This window comes from Temnothorax curvispinosus, unplaced genomic scaffold (genome assembly GCF_003070985.1).
Source record: "Temnothorax curvispinosus isolate PA1 unplaced genomic scaffold, ASM307098v1 QBEX01007541.1, whole genome shotgun sequence".
NCBI lineage: Eukaryota > Metazoa > Arthropoda > Insecta > Hymenoptera > Formicidae > Temnothorax > Temnothorax curvispinosus.
In genome coordinates, this window is record NW_020217321.1 from 174,640 (window position 1) to 190,448 (window position 15,809).

Consider the following 15,809-nt stretch of genomic DNA (forward strand, 5'->3'; position numbering starts at 1 on the left):
AAACGATATTTTTTTATGTGTACCTATATTGCCATAAGTGATATCTCGTGATAATTCGATAGAAAGCATTTCCGTGAATTCCTGTTTGCATAAAATACTTTTATTCTTTCCGAAGCAGGTTTGATTAAAGTTTTCGACGTTGATCGACGTTTTGTACATATCGCGCATTGTGACCTTTTTTCAGACATTTCAAGAGATATGCCAGTTTGTTCCTTGAATTTCTACCACAATTGCTCTTCCTTGTATGGCTATTTTGCTACATGACTGTCTTGATGTTTATTAAATGGGTTTTGTACGAGGCTTCGGCTGAAGGTAAATATTAATTTATCTTCAAGTAAGTGATTGCAATATACATAAACACACATACATAATTTCTGTGACGTAATGTGATGCTTTGTAATGCAGATCCAAGACTGACACCAGGTTGCGCACCGTCGGTGTTAATTACATTTATTAACATGATGCTTTTCAAAGATGCCGAAGTGCCTGATGGTTGTTCCCAGTACATGTTCGAGGGACAGGATGTCTTGCAGATGGTTTTGCTTGCCGCCGCCCTCTTGTGCGTTCCCGTTATGCTTTTCGGGAAGCCATTATTTATTCTATTTTCAAAGAGACATAGGACATCAGGAAAGATTTACGTAAGTAACTTGTTATTTTGCTTTGTACCATTTAATTTCTATTACTTAATGATTTATTTTATTGTATACTCACAATTTTTAATAATAAAAATGCGGCCTTTGATTTTTACCTTACACCATATAAGCGTCACTTGTACATATGTACGAAATTAGTAATTTCAGCAAGCTATTAAGCTCATTAGATCATCACAGATATCGGTGATATATGTATAAACAAAAATTTAGCAAACAATAGCTAATAATATTAAACGTCTCGAGATTGATGGATCATAATATTAGATGAAATGGGAGAATTGGTGTTTTGTACTTAATCACAAATACAAATAAAACACTCGGCTGATGTTACACGCGTGTTGCTTGCCCAGAGTAATGGGAGTGCATCCCAGGACATCGAGTTGCAGGCCCAAGAACCGCCGGACGCTGGGACCAGCAAGGATGCAGCGGCGGATGATCACGGTCACGACGACAGCTTCAGCGAGCTGATGATCACTCAGATCATCCATACCATAGAATACGTTTTATCCACCGTTTCGCACACTGCCTCCTATCTACGATTATGGGCCCTGTCGTTGGCCCACTCTCAGCTGTCAGAAGTGCTCTGGAACAGAGTGTTGCGAATAGGCTTAGGCGCCGCGGAAGATCAGTATATCAACAGTATTGTCCTATTTGCCGTGTTTGCTGTCTGGGCCTTCTTCACCGTCGTCATTCTTGTCTTGATGGAGGGCCTCTCGGCGTTTCTTCACACGCTTCGACTTCATTGGTACGTGTGACATACCAGGCTGTTTCAAAGAGGCTGCGCTTTTTTGATAAAGTGTTTTGTTTCAAGTGAAGTTAAAACGAGTCCAAAACTGTTTAAGAAGGAAATTGTAGAATACCTTTTAAATGGGAAAAAAATGCAGATTATTTTCTAACTATTTTATTTAATAAGAATTATTTTTAATTGGTTTTACATTTTCAACTTCAGCAAATAATATAAATCTTTTTTTTTTGTATTAATTTCTAATGTTTAATTTCTAAAGTTTTTATTAATAGTTTTTCTGTTGATCTATTTACTGATGTGGAGTGCTAATTGATCAAATTTAGAGAATTAAGGCATTTTATTATCGTATTCTGCTGTTTTCTATTACTTTTTAATAACATTTATGCTTTAGGGTCGAGTTCATGAGTAAATTCTACGAAGGCTTAGGACATCCCTTCCAACCATTTTACTTCAAGAGCATCTTAGATGCAGAGGATATCGAGGAATAGATGCTGCCGCTGGTCTTCACAGCAATAATCGTTAGATATATAATTACTGAATATTATGCGCGAAAATTTCTTTATTTTAAATATTTTCATATACGCGAGGCCTTGTCTTGTTGCCTAGGAAAGTACAAGAAGGATTAATTGCCATGGATTGTTTTAAATGAGTGTGACAATGTGCCTTCTTCAACAATTATAGTTATTGATCACGTGTCCATGTACATTGGTCAAATACGCACACGATAATTACAATAAGAGAAGAAGAAGAAATATACGTTTTCTCAATATTTTTTACACGTTGATAACAATGCCGATCGAGAAATTGGCGCGCATTATAAAAGTTTATTTTAGATATTCATTTTCAAATTTTTACTTTATTTAATCTACCGAATTTGAAAAAAGAATTTATTTGCGGAGCCGGCTCTAAATTTTGTTGCTAGTAAATTTTTGCTAATTTTTATCTGCTTGTATATAATTCTTTTAAATTACTTATAGTTTAATACTTTAAAAAGAGGAAGTGTAACAACGTCTGCGCTTAGTAAAACGAATTCAATTAGTTTATCAATTATTTCATTTTAAGATAAGATTCGCGATTAGAGTTAACTCTGCTCGTCCAACGTTAAACGACCATGATCGCGGTATTATTTCAACGGAAGCGGAAAAGAGATATAAAAGACGCATATGATTCAGCAACTACGCTGCTGCTGATGTTGCCGAGTGCGCGTTATATTCATTCCATTAATTACCTAGTAACGTGGACATGCCATAGTCGCTGTAGCTCGTCATTAAGCACGTCGCGCGTTGTAATATTTTATAACGTCGCGCTTATAGTTCATTCTCCGCGCAGAAAAGCTGTAATCGGAGCCGTTGTAATTATGGCGCTACGATGAAGAAATTGGAAAATGAAGAAATTATGTTGATCCGAATCGTGTTCCAAATAACATGCATGTCCCAAATCGGGACATATAACGTCTTAAAGACGTCATTAAGACGTCTTCAAGACATCTTAAAGATATCATTCAGACGTCTTAATGATATCTTTAAGACGCTATATGTCCCGATTTGGGACATTGTGTTCACTGTGGGGTGCCGCACCGTAGCTTGATCGATGCTCGACGGACTCAGACAAGCGGCGAAATGTACATTCTTGTATTACTGTAGTACAAATCCTCCCGAGTGATTGGTAACCAGAGGTATTCGAACTTGCGCGAAGTTACCATAACAACTGTATCCACCATTAGGTATTAATGCGACGTGTCAAAAAGAGAGCGATGTGTACACACTACACACTCGTGCGCGAGGTATTCCCGAGATCCCGATTTTCTCTCGACGACGTGATTTTCAGTCGATCTTCGTTATAAAGACGTCAAACATCTTCGGCCTATAGGCCTATATAAATAAGGTTTAAAATAAGGATCTTTTTGTGAATGAAATTCACGTGCCGTGATTGAATAACGAAACCCATTTAAATATTTGCTTTGTTTTTGCAAAGCTAATTAATTTACCCAATGTTATCTCTTCCAGTGCCGAATATCAGTTGTCGCAAGAAATGATGGTTGAAAATCTTTCATAAGGAAGAAAATAAATTTTTCTTACGGAAAGATTGATTCCTAGTTTAACTTGTGAATTCAATTGAAATTAAGATCGAGATCTCTGGGATATAATTTGTGTATATATAGATAAATATTCAATATATATTTTATCAATGTGTTAAAATAAATTGATAAGTATTGCATATATTGACGTGTTCTGCATGATTTTTTTCTTCTGTTTTTTATTTAAATTTTCGAAAAGATATCACATTGACTGTCATTTAAACTTACTTTCGTGCGTCGCGTAACTGAAAAAGAAAAAAAATGTTGATTAATTACTTGATATAGAAACGGGGAATGTGTGAATCTCATTTACAAGTACGCAACGAATGTTATATATAGATATCCTTTTTAGACATTCTTTTTAAGAAAATGTCACGCACAAAGCTGTCCCGCATTTCTCATTAGCTCAACGTGCGTGTATTTTCATAATTAGTGTATAGTACGCTACAAATTATAACGGACTGGATTTATTTTACATATTTCATAGATTATGGATATTAAAATAACTCCGTTGAAAAGATTAGCGGATTAACTCTTTAAATTCCGTGTACTTTCAACAGATTTGTATGCTTTTTTCTCTAAAAATGAAAACAATTATCCTTAATTTTTTTGCTTTTGCGTAAAATGGAAAGATTCTTTAATGGCAAACTTCGAAATGCGATAATTAACGTTTGATTAAATACAGAAATGTGTCATATTGGATCGTATACATCTTTTGTCTGCTGTAGCTTTCACATAAAGGAACGAAGAAATTACTATCAATTAGAAAAGGAATAAAATAATCTTAAAACGTTTTAAACTTTTTCCAATACAAGAAAGTCGTTTAATCAACTTTTCCTGGTCTTCATTTTCTTGCTATTTGAGACATCCTGTCTCCGCGCAGAAACAAATGGAAATTCGTAAGCCTTTTCTAATTAGAACGACTTGTACGACGTAACGTGTTGTATCCCCACTGCTTGTAAATAAGTCACCGGGAATTTGCAATTAGGACACGTCCAACTGTTTTACGGTGCGTCCAAAGATGGTATCAATTTAATTAAAGTCTAGCGACGATAATTAAATCGTGACCGCCTCCTTCTGAAAGAATTCATCATGATATGCAAAATAATGCGTCAATATCAGCCGGCTTCAATACCGTACAGGCTGAGAAATAAAAAATAAAAACAAAAAGATTTCGTACACAGTTATCACAAGTAAATAGAGATGTGTTATTTTCAGTCGAGTTGGATCTTGGTAGCCTAATAATATTTTTATTTACGTCGCCTGAAGTAATGAATGTTTTTCTTAATATTTACGCATAATAATGGTTATTGCGATGAAATCACTACATACCTCAGTCGAATTGATTAAATTAGTCAAATTGGTAAAAACGCCAGTTACAGATTGGAGGGAGATCCAGGTCTTCAAACCTTGGCTGGAATAATATAGTTTTTGCAATAAATCTTGTAGTGATTTAAAGGATGCTTATTATTATCATCATTATTAAATCGATTTAATTATGTGAATTTACTATTCGAACTAGACTGTGTTTTAAGACTGATAAAACAATTGATCCGTAGTTTGCTGAGTAGAAAAATGTACATATACATACAAAAGATATTAGGCTACAAAGATCCAGCCTAGCCGAAAATCGTGCATATCTATAACTTGCTTGTGGTATTCACATATTGATCAAATTCCACTTATTATTGTTGATTTTATAGTTAATCAGACATTTAATGATTACAATTATTAATGCAATTACGTTGTTAAGATTTAATATTGCATTAATAATTAATATATTTTGTTTAATCAATTTAATATATGTACATTAAATTCAATTTAATGGTTGTAAACTCTAAAATGGTTACCAATTTTGATTAGACAATCATTTTTTTTAATGATTAATTAGCTTCTCGCTTTTAGAGATATAAATGTTTATTGCAAAACGTGTGCAAAATATAAACCAAGGTATCAACGAAATCCGCTTCGTACGCATTAAATCGATTGCGGATTTGCTCTTCAATCGACACGAGGAAAGAGCTCTGTCATGAATTGTCGCGAAGAGAGATATGAAAGCGCAATAAAAAGTTCCTGCTTATTTAAGTGAAATAATCGCGCTTCCATCGGACTTTGCCTAGGAAATAAAAACTTGAAATTAATATCTGTCTTTATTGCATCCGGAAAAGTGTATAAAATAAAAAAAAGTATTTATTGTTTCGTACTCTTTGAAAGCCATTTATTTGATGTTTAATACAATCGGAGAATGTTTTTATATTTATTATATTAAATAATGATTGGTCTCGACGGTTATAAGTTTAAAAAACGTGTAATCACAAGAAAATTTGATTAACGTAATGTATAATAATCTAACGTAATGTATAATAATCATCCCTTGTTTATTATTTAAAGAATTTTACGAAAGTTCCAAAAAAATGTTACACGCAAACTATTTACCGGAACTATTTGCAAAGTTATACGGGGTTGAATATTGCGGATCGCTATGCCGAAGTCAATCTCGACGAGGGCGAAGATCGGAGGACTTCTATTAACTCGAACTAACAGCTTTGAAGTTATTCGATCGTTATTGATCGCACGAAACTCTCTCTTTCTCCCTTTCTCGTGTTTCGCGATCTTCCACTTGGAGCACGACGGCATGGCATAGCATGGCACTTCCGCCACTTCCGATCCAATCCTACGGGAGATCGAATTTGCGGCAACGGTCGCACCGTGGGTATTTGACAGAGTTGCGCGCGCTGATGCAACGTTTTCTCCAATTTAATGGGCGAGAACAGAGCGAGAGTTCAGTAAGCGACGCGCGCTGCCTGCCACCGTGTGTTCCCGTATATATCCCGGGCGCCAGCATCCCTCGCGCATGGACCCGTACGCGCTCGATAACGCAGGTGAGTGTACGGATCATCAGGGTCGGATTTATATATGTATGTATAATATATAAATTGAAGCTTTGCGACTCACACAGTTGCAAGGAGTTGTCCCATTTTCCCAAGGGGCATGTCCCACTTTCCGAAATTATTCTCGGGCATTTATCTGAAATGCGTTCTCCCAGATTTCCGCTAGATGAACGAATAGATGAATGAAGAGTTAGATAAGTTTTTCTTCGTTTTTCTAGATTTCTCTTACGCTTATTTACAATAAACAAACAATGAATCAGAAGTGATAATCACTTCGTTAATTATACTGCCTTCTTAAAAAATTTATGAAATTTCCAGTTGCTATTTCATTGAGATTTATTAACAATGTTTATTCAAGAAACATGAGCCGTTCGCGGAACACTCAGCAAATGATAGAACGTTTTGAAGATATTTATAAATCGTTTATTTTCGACTTTTAACCGCTTTCAATTTAGTTGGTAGAATTTCAAGATTACGGCTTAGAGCTGCAGTACAGTTTAATCTCGCTGATGCCGACGACGTTATGCACGTGTGGAATTTTGGGAATTCATAGGCGCGGGAGCGTTAGTGTCTTGCTAATTTCGCATAAAAGTAATTGATATATGATTCGCGTTAAATATTTCATTAATTATATTAAATTGAATCATCGCTCTCTAAATTTCATAGAGTAGTTTCGCCACTAATATATTAGAGTGATTGCGATAGTCACTTTAAAAGAGAGAGTTGTCACTCTAATTTGAGTAAATGCAGACACTCATAAGGCGGAAGTGAATTTTTCAAATTTTTAGAGCGGCTAGCTCTATCGGAGTGATATGATCTCACTCTAAAGGTATAGTAAATAATGATTTTTTTACTCAAAATTTTAGAGTGACATCATTCACTCCTATGGACACTGATTTACTGCACTCGAAAAGAGTGTTCTTTTACTGAAATAGAGTGCGATTTTACTTCAACTTATAGAGCGCAATTTACTCTTTCTTGGCGAATCATTCGAAGTTCACAGGTTCAATTTTCACGTTTCGTTACACTTGCATTTCACTCGTTTTGAGTGATATTTCGCTCTTCGACTTTTAGAGAGTGCGTTGAAAGGGAGATATGCGAGCAGCGTTGTGCAGGTGGTTGCTCGGTAGTTATTTTCTAATCGTCGGACAACCAAGAAGACAATTGTTGTCAACCGTTGCGTCGTAGTTTGCGTATAAGTTATAAGTCATAACGCCATAGGACGTATTCTTCCTCAAATAGCGAGCGCATTTGCAAAATGCACCGGTGAGTCTCGTGAAGCGCGAAAACTCGACGTGACATTGTGGATCAGAAACTTCGTGAAGCGTGTTATGTGTTGCGTTAGTAATTGCTTAGCCGTGATGCGCGGTACATTTTAGCACGGGATTTAAGAAATAAATATATTTTGTTTAGTTATTATTATTTTTATTATTTTGTGATCTAGTTGATTTTTAATTTATTAATAAACAATTAAAGATGAACCAACTGAAATCAGAATTAATTCGCGTTTTATTTTAATACAATTTAATCTTCGATAACTCGACAAGCTGTATGTCGTTTACATAATAGATATCGTCTTATCTAACAATAAATGATGTTGAAAATATTTAAATAAAATACAAATAATGAGAGAATTTAAAACTTTCATACAAAATAAGTTTTATAATAAAATACAAAATATATAATACGTTATGATAAATTATCGTTGAAAATATCAGTTAAGAAATAAACTAAATAAGGATCACATGGTCCTTTATAACAACTGAAGTGTCCAGCGAGAACTTTACGAAATTTTCCATAGAGAGAGAGAGAGAGAGAGAGATAGGATCTTTTCCTATCATCGTTAATTCTATGGCGAAAAAAAATTCGCGGATAACCGACGTGACCATTTTTCAAACTTTATGATTGGAAAAGCGTTGGGCCAGGCGACAAAGTTTTTCCATTAGCTAGGAAGAGAAGAGTGAGTCGGCGGTTTCATCAGGGCCGAGAATCTCCCGCGTCCTCCCGGAAGATTCTGTCTGAATTGCATCCTCGCCATTAGGATCATAGCGTGCTCTAAAGCGCCTCGCGTCCTTCTCGTTATCTAGCATACTCTCAAACTTTCTTTGGCTAATTCATTTCGCCGAAAGTAGCGAGATAAGTCGGATGTCAACAAATTTATTTCCTCGTTGATTCTCTCTCTCTCTCTCTCTCTCTCTGATTATTTCAGCGTCTCACAAGAAGGATTTTACAGCGGAAACAGGGTGTCGCTTGAACTTTCAATCACGTCTACCCCGGAAATTGCCTACTCATAAAATTAAAATCTTCTTGATCACCAAACATTTTACATGTAGGAAAACCACAATGATAATTCTGTCATATAAATAATGGAAGGGTTTTACATAAGAAAGCAATTACTGAGTAAGTTTATTTTTCTGTAAAAGTGCTTGTATTTGAATATTTTTACTAACTACGTGATCGTCCTGCGATTTAATAATTTTATTTCCTAAATTTCGAAGGCATCCATTGAATGTTTCCTATATACGTGTACAGTTTTATAAAAATTGAAGTCACTGCAGTATTATGGAACTATTACAATATAAATAGCGCTGCTATATAAATCTAATCAACGGAATATATTGATAATTTTATAATAAAATAGAAACTGCTTTCATACATAATTTCTATGTATCAAAAATATTGTCCTTTGTCGCATATATACATACATTTTGTTATTAAAATTTTAGAATACTTAAAATTTTTTTTTTATACAGATGGATAATTAAATATAATATTGTTTATATAAATTTCTTTCTCATATATGTATATTTTTCCGTATAAACTCTAGTAGTATGTTCTATAAGCAGAAATAAGAGAGAAATGTTATATAAACGTAGGTCCTAAAATGCTTTATTAGAAGTTATAGCAAAAATACGAAATATATAAGAAACAACCCAAACAGTTTTAACCCTCAAACACTCACTTTCTGGGCCACCCATTATAGCTCAGGAAAATTAGACAAAAAAATAACAAATTTGCGGAAAAATTTGCACTCAGCTGAATTTTTGCATAGACCTTTATTTCGTTGTTATAAACAATATGTGAAAAGTCCCCCCATCAATGTGACCCTTGCTAAAAATTTTACAGAGGGTCAAAGGTAAAAAAAAACAGTTTTTTGCGAATATCTCTGTATTCATTAGTTCTACGGCAAAAATAGTTATTATAAAATTTGTAGTTTATAAAATTCTCTATAAAAAACATTCCATAAGTTTTTTTCGTAGGATTAATCGTTTTCATGTCCTGTGGCTTACAAAGTTTCAACTTTCATGCATTTCAGAGATAATGCACTGTTTTCCACACCACCTCGGAGATACAGTGCTAGGCGCGTTTTTTGTAATGTGGTGTTCCCAATAGGCCTAATTCACTGTTTTTCTGAGAGAAATAAAACAATTAAGTACTTCTTCTTCAATTTCCTTCGTTGGGTGGATATCCATAACTTCTTCAATTTTCATGGCTTCCACCAAGAAATCTACAGGATGTACATCTTCGTAGCTGTCGGCATAGCATTCTTCGATTGCGTCAGGTGCTGTGTTGAGGCAAAACTGGCAACGGGAATGTCTACACCACACACTGCTGAACATTTTAAACCAATTTTTCTGCAGCCACAGTTGAATCCACAACTTTTCGAGCAGTTGCAAAAAATGGAGTTTCACAAAGTGTCCGGTGCAGATGGTAGCAAAGATGGAATCGATTCTGAAATATCATTCCTCCTTATCCATCCTCAGTTTTCAGGATTGAGATTGTTCCTCGAGCCATGTTTGCACTTGATAGTACACCCGACAAATGCTGTTGAGCAACACTATAGATGTTGGTGGAAGAGTATATAATTTCACTGCCTTAGTAAGCAGCGTTGATTAACAAAACAATAATATCTGAATATGTCTATTGATTTCTCATTATGTGAAGCGTCATACATCGCCAAAAGGAAACGTACTCCATTAGTAAAAATTAATTGTGGCGAATATACTTTTATTTTAAAAATCTGCAGAATTTCTCAAATCGTCACGTTTTTTAAATATTTTTAAAGCTTTCGATTTACCTTTGTTAAACAGAGCAGATGTGGTAAAAGTAAAGACCATATTTTGTTTTTGCACGTAATCACTGGCTGCGCGACACGACATTCGCTCTATGCAAAAATTCAGCGGGGTGCGAATTTTTCCGCAGATAAATCCTAATTTTCCATGGTTAGCGTAACCTATTTCTTTTTTTTTTATCTCGGGATCTAATTTTACACCAATTTTAAAGTCATTTTTTTTTAAATCGATACACCAAACATTAAAGAAAAAGAATATATAGATGAAAATGACATAAAACTTCTGGTATTCGAGATACTTTGAAAAAAAAGAAGAGAGAGAACTAAAAAAAGATCCAAACACTGAGAAAAAAATTTATTAATCTCAAAAAATATTTAGTCCAATACGAGCAACTAAACATGTTAGTTAACTAAACATTAGTTGTTTCAACAATTATTAAGTTGCACTAAAAAAGGTATAATGCATTCATGCGTTTTTAAAATTTTTTAATCAAGAATTAATTAATTTAACTAATGTTTAGTTAAACTATATAAAATATTTAGTTGCTCGTATTGGACTAAATATTTTTTGGGATTATTTTTTATTGAAAAAACCGGTTGTATTAAATCACAATTTTCTTTTAAAAAGAGATACGAGGGTTTAATTATATATGAATGGAAAGGTAATGAGTTGGTTTAAGAAAAAAAATACGTCATAATGATTTGTTTCAAAAAGTATATTTAATCGATGAGGTGAAGTTAGGTGATTTTTGTACTTTTATTAAAGTATATGATTAAACAAATGTTCTGTGCATAAAAAGTCACATCCTCCGTTAAAAATAATAAGATAAATTTTTTTGTTTTTCCATTTTATTGTCGGTTATTAGATCGCGCGGATTTTGATCTTCGGAGATCTCGTAATATTTTAGAAAACTTTTAATCTGGACTCTCAAATCTGATCGGAGAGTTATAATCGTAGAGCGCCTTGATAAGCGCCGCGCCAAACTGAGATCTAGTGTATGAAATCAATGCGCTTTATTTTTACGTTATTCTATATATAAAGTGTACAAAATCAAGAAATTTACATTTGCTGGATCTAACATGCCGTCAAAATATTTCTTGAGACGAACCGACGCGACGCCGCGACGCCTTGCTATTTAAACGTTATCACAGCACTGGATGAACGTAATCATATATATGTTTCAACACATTCTAGCTACGCAGCGTCGAGCACTCAGCACACTAAAGCTGCTATACCGGGATTACCGGGGGATTTGTAGTGGGGATGTGTAAGTTCCCCCCCCCCCCCTGGTCTCAACCCCTTACTCCTCACCATTTAGAAATGCTGGCGCGTGTTCCGAACGAATTGGGTTACCGTAACCCACATGTGTGTTTGAGGGTTAAAGACATTAGGACGTCTCAAGGCTCGTCTACACGACAAGGCGTAAGACGGCGTAAGGGCGCAGACGCAGGCGCAAGAAGTTGTTGTTGATCGTAGCGGCGCGGCGCAACGGCGCAGGAGAAATAAATTATTTTTATTTCCAACGCCTGCGCCCACGTTACGCCGACTGTTTTGTAGATTAAATTAACGGCTTGGGTCGCTCACGTATCATCGCCGGATGGCCGATGCTATCCGTGAAGAAACTTTTGTGCCAGAAGAAGAAGTATCATCGCCGGCTTTACCTCTATTATGGTGTGAACGTTGAAAACATGGAAGAAAGTTATAATGAGGCGTGTTCCTGTGTAGACGAGCATGGCGCAGACATCTTGCGCCTACGCTTGAGTTTGTGCCTGCGCCCTTGCGCCGCGCTTTTATGCCTTGTCGTATAGACGAGCCTTTTTATATCCCGATTTTGGACATAGTGCTGTCTGGAAATTTTACTTAAATTTGCATTTTAAAATGCCACCAGTCCATGTAAATACAAGCTATACATCGATGTAAACTTATCACTTTAAGAATTTGAATCCGTCAAGCATAATTGTAAATAAACATTGGTAAAGACTGTGTGATGCGGGATTCTTATATAGGAAATCGACTGAGATATTCTTTAACAGAAGCCTTTGCATTTCTTGCACACAAACCTGTATAGAAAATAATAAATATTGTGTATTCTTTGTTTGTGAAAACTCGCAGCATTTTGCGACAATATTTTACAACCCAGATAACACAATGTCCAAAATCGGGACATAAGACGTTTTAAAGATGTCATTAAGGACGTTCTCTCGTCCTTATATTAGAGAAAATCGATTTTTTTAGGATTTTCTTTAAACTGTGAATATATGTTAATTTAGGTGTGCTTTATGCGTGGTATAAATTTCAGTACCTCTTCCGGTATAAAAAATCAAGATACTGAGCCTCAAAGTTTCAACTTTTACTAATGAAAAGGTTTTCTAGGCCAAACGGTAAGAGATACGAGGTTGGCCAAGAGGACTAAAGTTGCTCCTCTCGTCGAGTTCTATAAGGAAAAAATGCCAAAACTAAAAAAAATAGAATTTTAAATTTTTTTTTGAAACTTTGAGGCTCAGTATCTTTATTTTTTATCCCGGAAGAGGTAGTGAAATTTATATCACGCATAAAGCACACATAAATTAACGTATATTCACAGTTTCAAGAAAATCCTAAGAAAATCGATTTTCTCTAGTATAAGGACGAGAGAACGTCCTTAAGACATCATATTATAAAACGTCTTAACTACGTCATTAAGACGTCATTAAGACATTGTGTTATCTGGGAAGGTATATATTGCTCGTTATTAGTATTTATACAAGTTTTCATGATCATTTTCAATTAATTTAAATAGTAAACACGAATAGAAAAAACGGATAAGATAACGGCGTGTTACATATCTATGTCAAGACCATTGATTATTACTTCTTCAATATAAAATTTTAACCTTTATTGCTATAACTTTCTAATAAAGCATTTTGGGATCTATGTTTATATAACATTTATTTCTTATTTCTGCTAATAGAACGTACTATAATAGTAAAGTTTGTTACGGAAAAACCTGGGACACCCTGTATGTGTATATATACATATATGCAATTTTAAGAAATAATTCTCTCTCGCTTTATTTGTACATGATATATAAATTATTTCTAAATGTCTTCTTTTTAATAGTAAATTGTGCGTATTATTAGCTGGCATATTTAGTTAGACTAATTAAAAAAAGTATTTGTAATTTCTAATATCAGTATCATCTACGCAGTACGATGTCCGCATGATGTCAAGACCAAGGTATGTCCGTTTTTATCTCAGCGAATTATAGCTATAAATACTAATTGAAGGCACTTCCTAAGACAATACGGTCGTTTATATATCATTCAATTTCTCCTTTTCGTCTTTTTCGTGTATCTTGTTCATCGTGACGTCGCGATCGCTCGTGGCGGTTTTCGCGCCGCCGCCCATGCAGGTGGTGAAGCAAGTGTCGCCCTTGCCGAAGTTCTCGCCGTCCTCGATGGACTCCGGCATCGGTTGATTCAGCGTTTCTGGCAGGTAGAGCGCCAGGAAGCCTGCCACCAGAGCGACGAGGCCGAAGAACCCGGCTGGCATTCGCGGGTCCAGCGAGTCCAGCAGGAAGATCATAGGCGTGAGAGCGCCGCTGAGACGAGCGCACATGGAGCCGATACCGAGCGCCGTGTTCCTCACCACCGTGGGAAACAGCTCGGCCGTGTAGTTGTACACTATGGCAAAAGAGCCAGCAATGCAACCCTTGCCCAGGAGCACTATCGTGACCTTGGCCACGGCCGCCAGTTCGTCGGTGGCGCCGGTGATGATGGCGGCGCATATACAGCACAACCCGCCTATCATCAAGAACGCGCTGACCAGACATCGCCTACCGGTGCGGTCCATGGTGAATATTATCAAAATGTATACCGGAAACTCCAGCACGCCGCTGAGGAACAACATGATAAACGGATTGCCGACGAGATTGCCCATATTGAGCGCCAGTCCATAATAAGCGATCGAGTTGGCGAACCAGTTGAGGCAGATATTCAGACTTTTTTTGCGGAGATTCGGTGTCCTGAAGAGATCCAGCGCGCCGTGCGACTTGTCCTCTTTGGTCTCTTGCTGCACCTTCGATTTGCTGATTAACTTGGCGGCGTCCACGTGGACGTTGCTGCCGTTCACCTTTAAACCCTTCTGTACGATGATAATCGCCTCGGCGGCGCGATTGTGCGCCCACAGCCACCTGGGCGACTCGTCCATCCACCACCAGTGGCCGAGTAGGACCGCGCTGTGCATACCGTATACAATCTGCAGCCACATGCGGTCCTTGAGCACGGCGCCCCACACAGCCACCAGCATAAAACCTGCGGCAAAGGCCAATTGAAACAATATGCCGCACACGGTCCTCCTGGACGGACCCACCAATTCCATCGTCAGCACGAATCCGGTGATGTACGCGCCGGCGGAGCCAAAGATACCGTACAGGAAACGGATCGCTAGGAAAATATAGTAGTTGTTGATCAAGGCGACTAATACTCCGAGTGTCAACTGTGCCACGGCGGAGACGTAGAATATAATTTTCCTGCCGTACTTGTCTGCCATACTGCCGAGGGTAACCGCGCCCACGAATACGCCGAACATGTACGAGGATTGCGCCGCGGCACCCATCCAACGTTGCGAGCAAACGAAGTTCCACTCCATGCCGCGCGAGGATTGAAAGTGCGTCGTGTCGTAGGTCCACGAGTCGCATTCCCGGGTAACGTTTTCGCGGTCCAAATAGTGACAGCTATCGAGACGGCGTGGAAGATGTTCTAGCACGTCTGAGGAATCGTTCCAGTTGTGAACGGTGTAGTTGAACAACTCCTTGGTCAGGACGGACGACACATTCGCTTTCGGGATGTCACAGTGATGCGTCGGCACCGCCGCGACTGTCAGTAGAGACAGCATGTGTACACCGGCCGTAAGGGCGGCGAGTAAGTGAAGGCAGTACTGCCGGAACTGATATTTGCCGAATTCACCCAGGTGGGACATGAGCTCCTCGAGATCTTTGTCCACGCTCGCCATCTCGGCCGCTCGTTGAGTTCGCAGTCAGGAAATTTATCTGAGTACCTTGACGGGTATCGTGGTTATTTAAATCGTTGGTCGTCCTCGTGTTAGGCGCTGCATACGATTACGCTGAAAGGACATTTGCAGATGTAAATTATTCAGCGTACTAATCGCGAATATAAAAGATTGCGGATTTACATTTTATACATACGTATGCATGTATATACGTACATAGATAAAATTTCTCGTCAAGAATTATTACAATATCTATAAAGATAATTTATATTTGATAAATAAATAAAATAAAGCTTCTGTTATTAAATAAAATGACAATCTTGCTTAAAAATACTTAAAAAACATTAACACATAGAGAGAGAGAGAGAGAGAGAGAGAGAG

General features: G+C 37.0%; 3 protein-coding genes across 8 annotated transcripts in view; 2 read left to right on the forward strand and 1 right to left on the reverse strand.

The window, feature by feature from the left end:
- Positions 1 to 3,617, forward strand: part of LOC112457145 (V-type proton ATPase 116 kDa subunit a-like) — a 34,556-nt gene extending 30,939 nt beyond the window's left edge. For all 3 annotated transcript variants that reach the window (XM_025020047.1, XM_025020046.1, XM_025020048.1), the window contains exons 11-14: positions 185 to 312; positions 406 to 638; positions 1,004 to 1,398; positions 1,790 to 3,617. In XM_025020047.1, the coding sequence (XP_024875815.1) occupies positions 185 to 312; positions 406 to 638; positions 1,004 to 1,398; positions 1,790 to 1,886 (853 nt within the window). In that variant the 3' untranslated portion in view covers positions 1,887 to 3,617. The remainder of the gene's footprint in view (positions 1 to 184; positions 313 to 405; positions 639 to 1,003; positions 1,399 to 1,789) is intronic.
- A 2,652-nt stretch (positions 3,618 to 6,269) lies between these two features.
- The window catches only part of LOC112457147 (aminopeptidase N), a 41,784-nt gene continuing 32,244 nt past the window's right edge, over positions 6,270 to 15,809 (forward strand). Inside the window, exon 1 of the mRNA XM_025020053.1 lies at positions 6,270 to 6,357. The gene's annotated coding sequence lies outside the window, so the exon portion shown is untranslated. The remainder of the gene's footprint in view (positions 6,358 to 15,809) is intronic.
- The window catches only part of LOC112457148 (organic cation transporter protein), a 10,238-nt gene continuing 7,728 nt past the window's right edge, over positions 13,300 to 15,809 (reverse strand). For all 4 annotated transcript variants that reach the window (XM_025020056.1, XM_025020055.1, XM_025020057.1 and 1 more), the window contains exon 3: positions 13,300 to 15,542. In XM_025020056.1, coding sequence (XP_024875824.1) covers positions 13,731 to 15,431 — 1,701 coding nt within the window. In that variant the 5' untranslated portion in view covers positions 15,432 to 15,542 and the 3' untranslated portion in view covers positions 13,300 to 13,730. The remainder of the gene's footprint in view (positions 15,543 to 15,809) is intronic.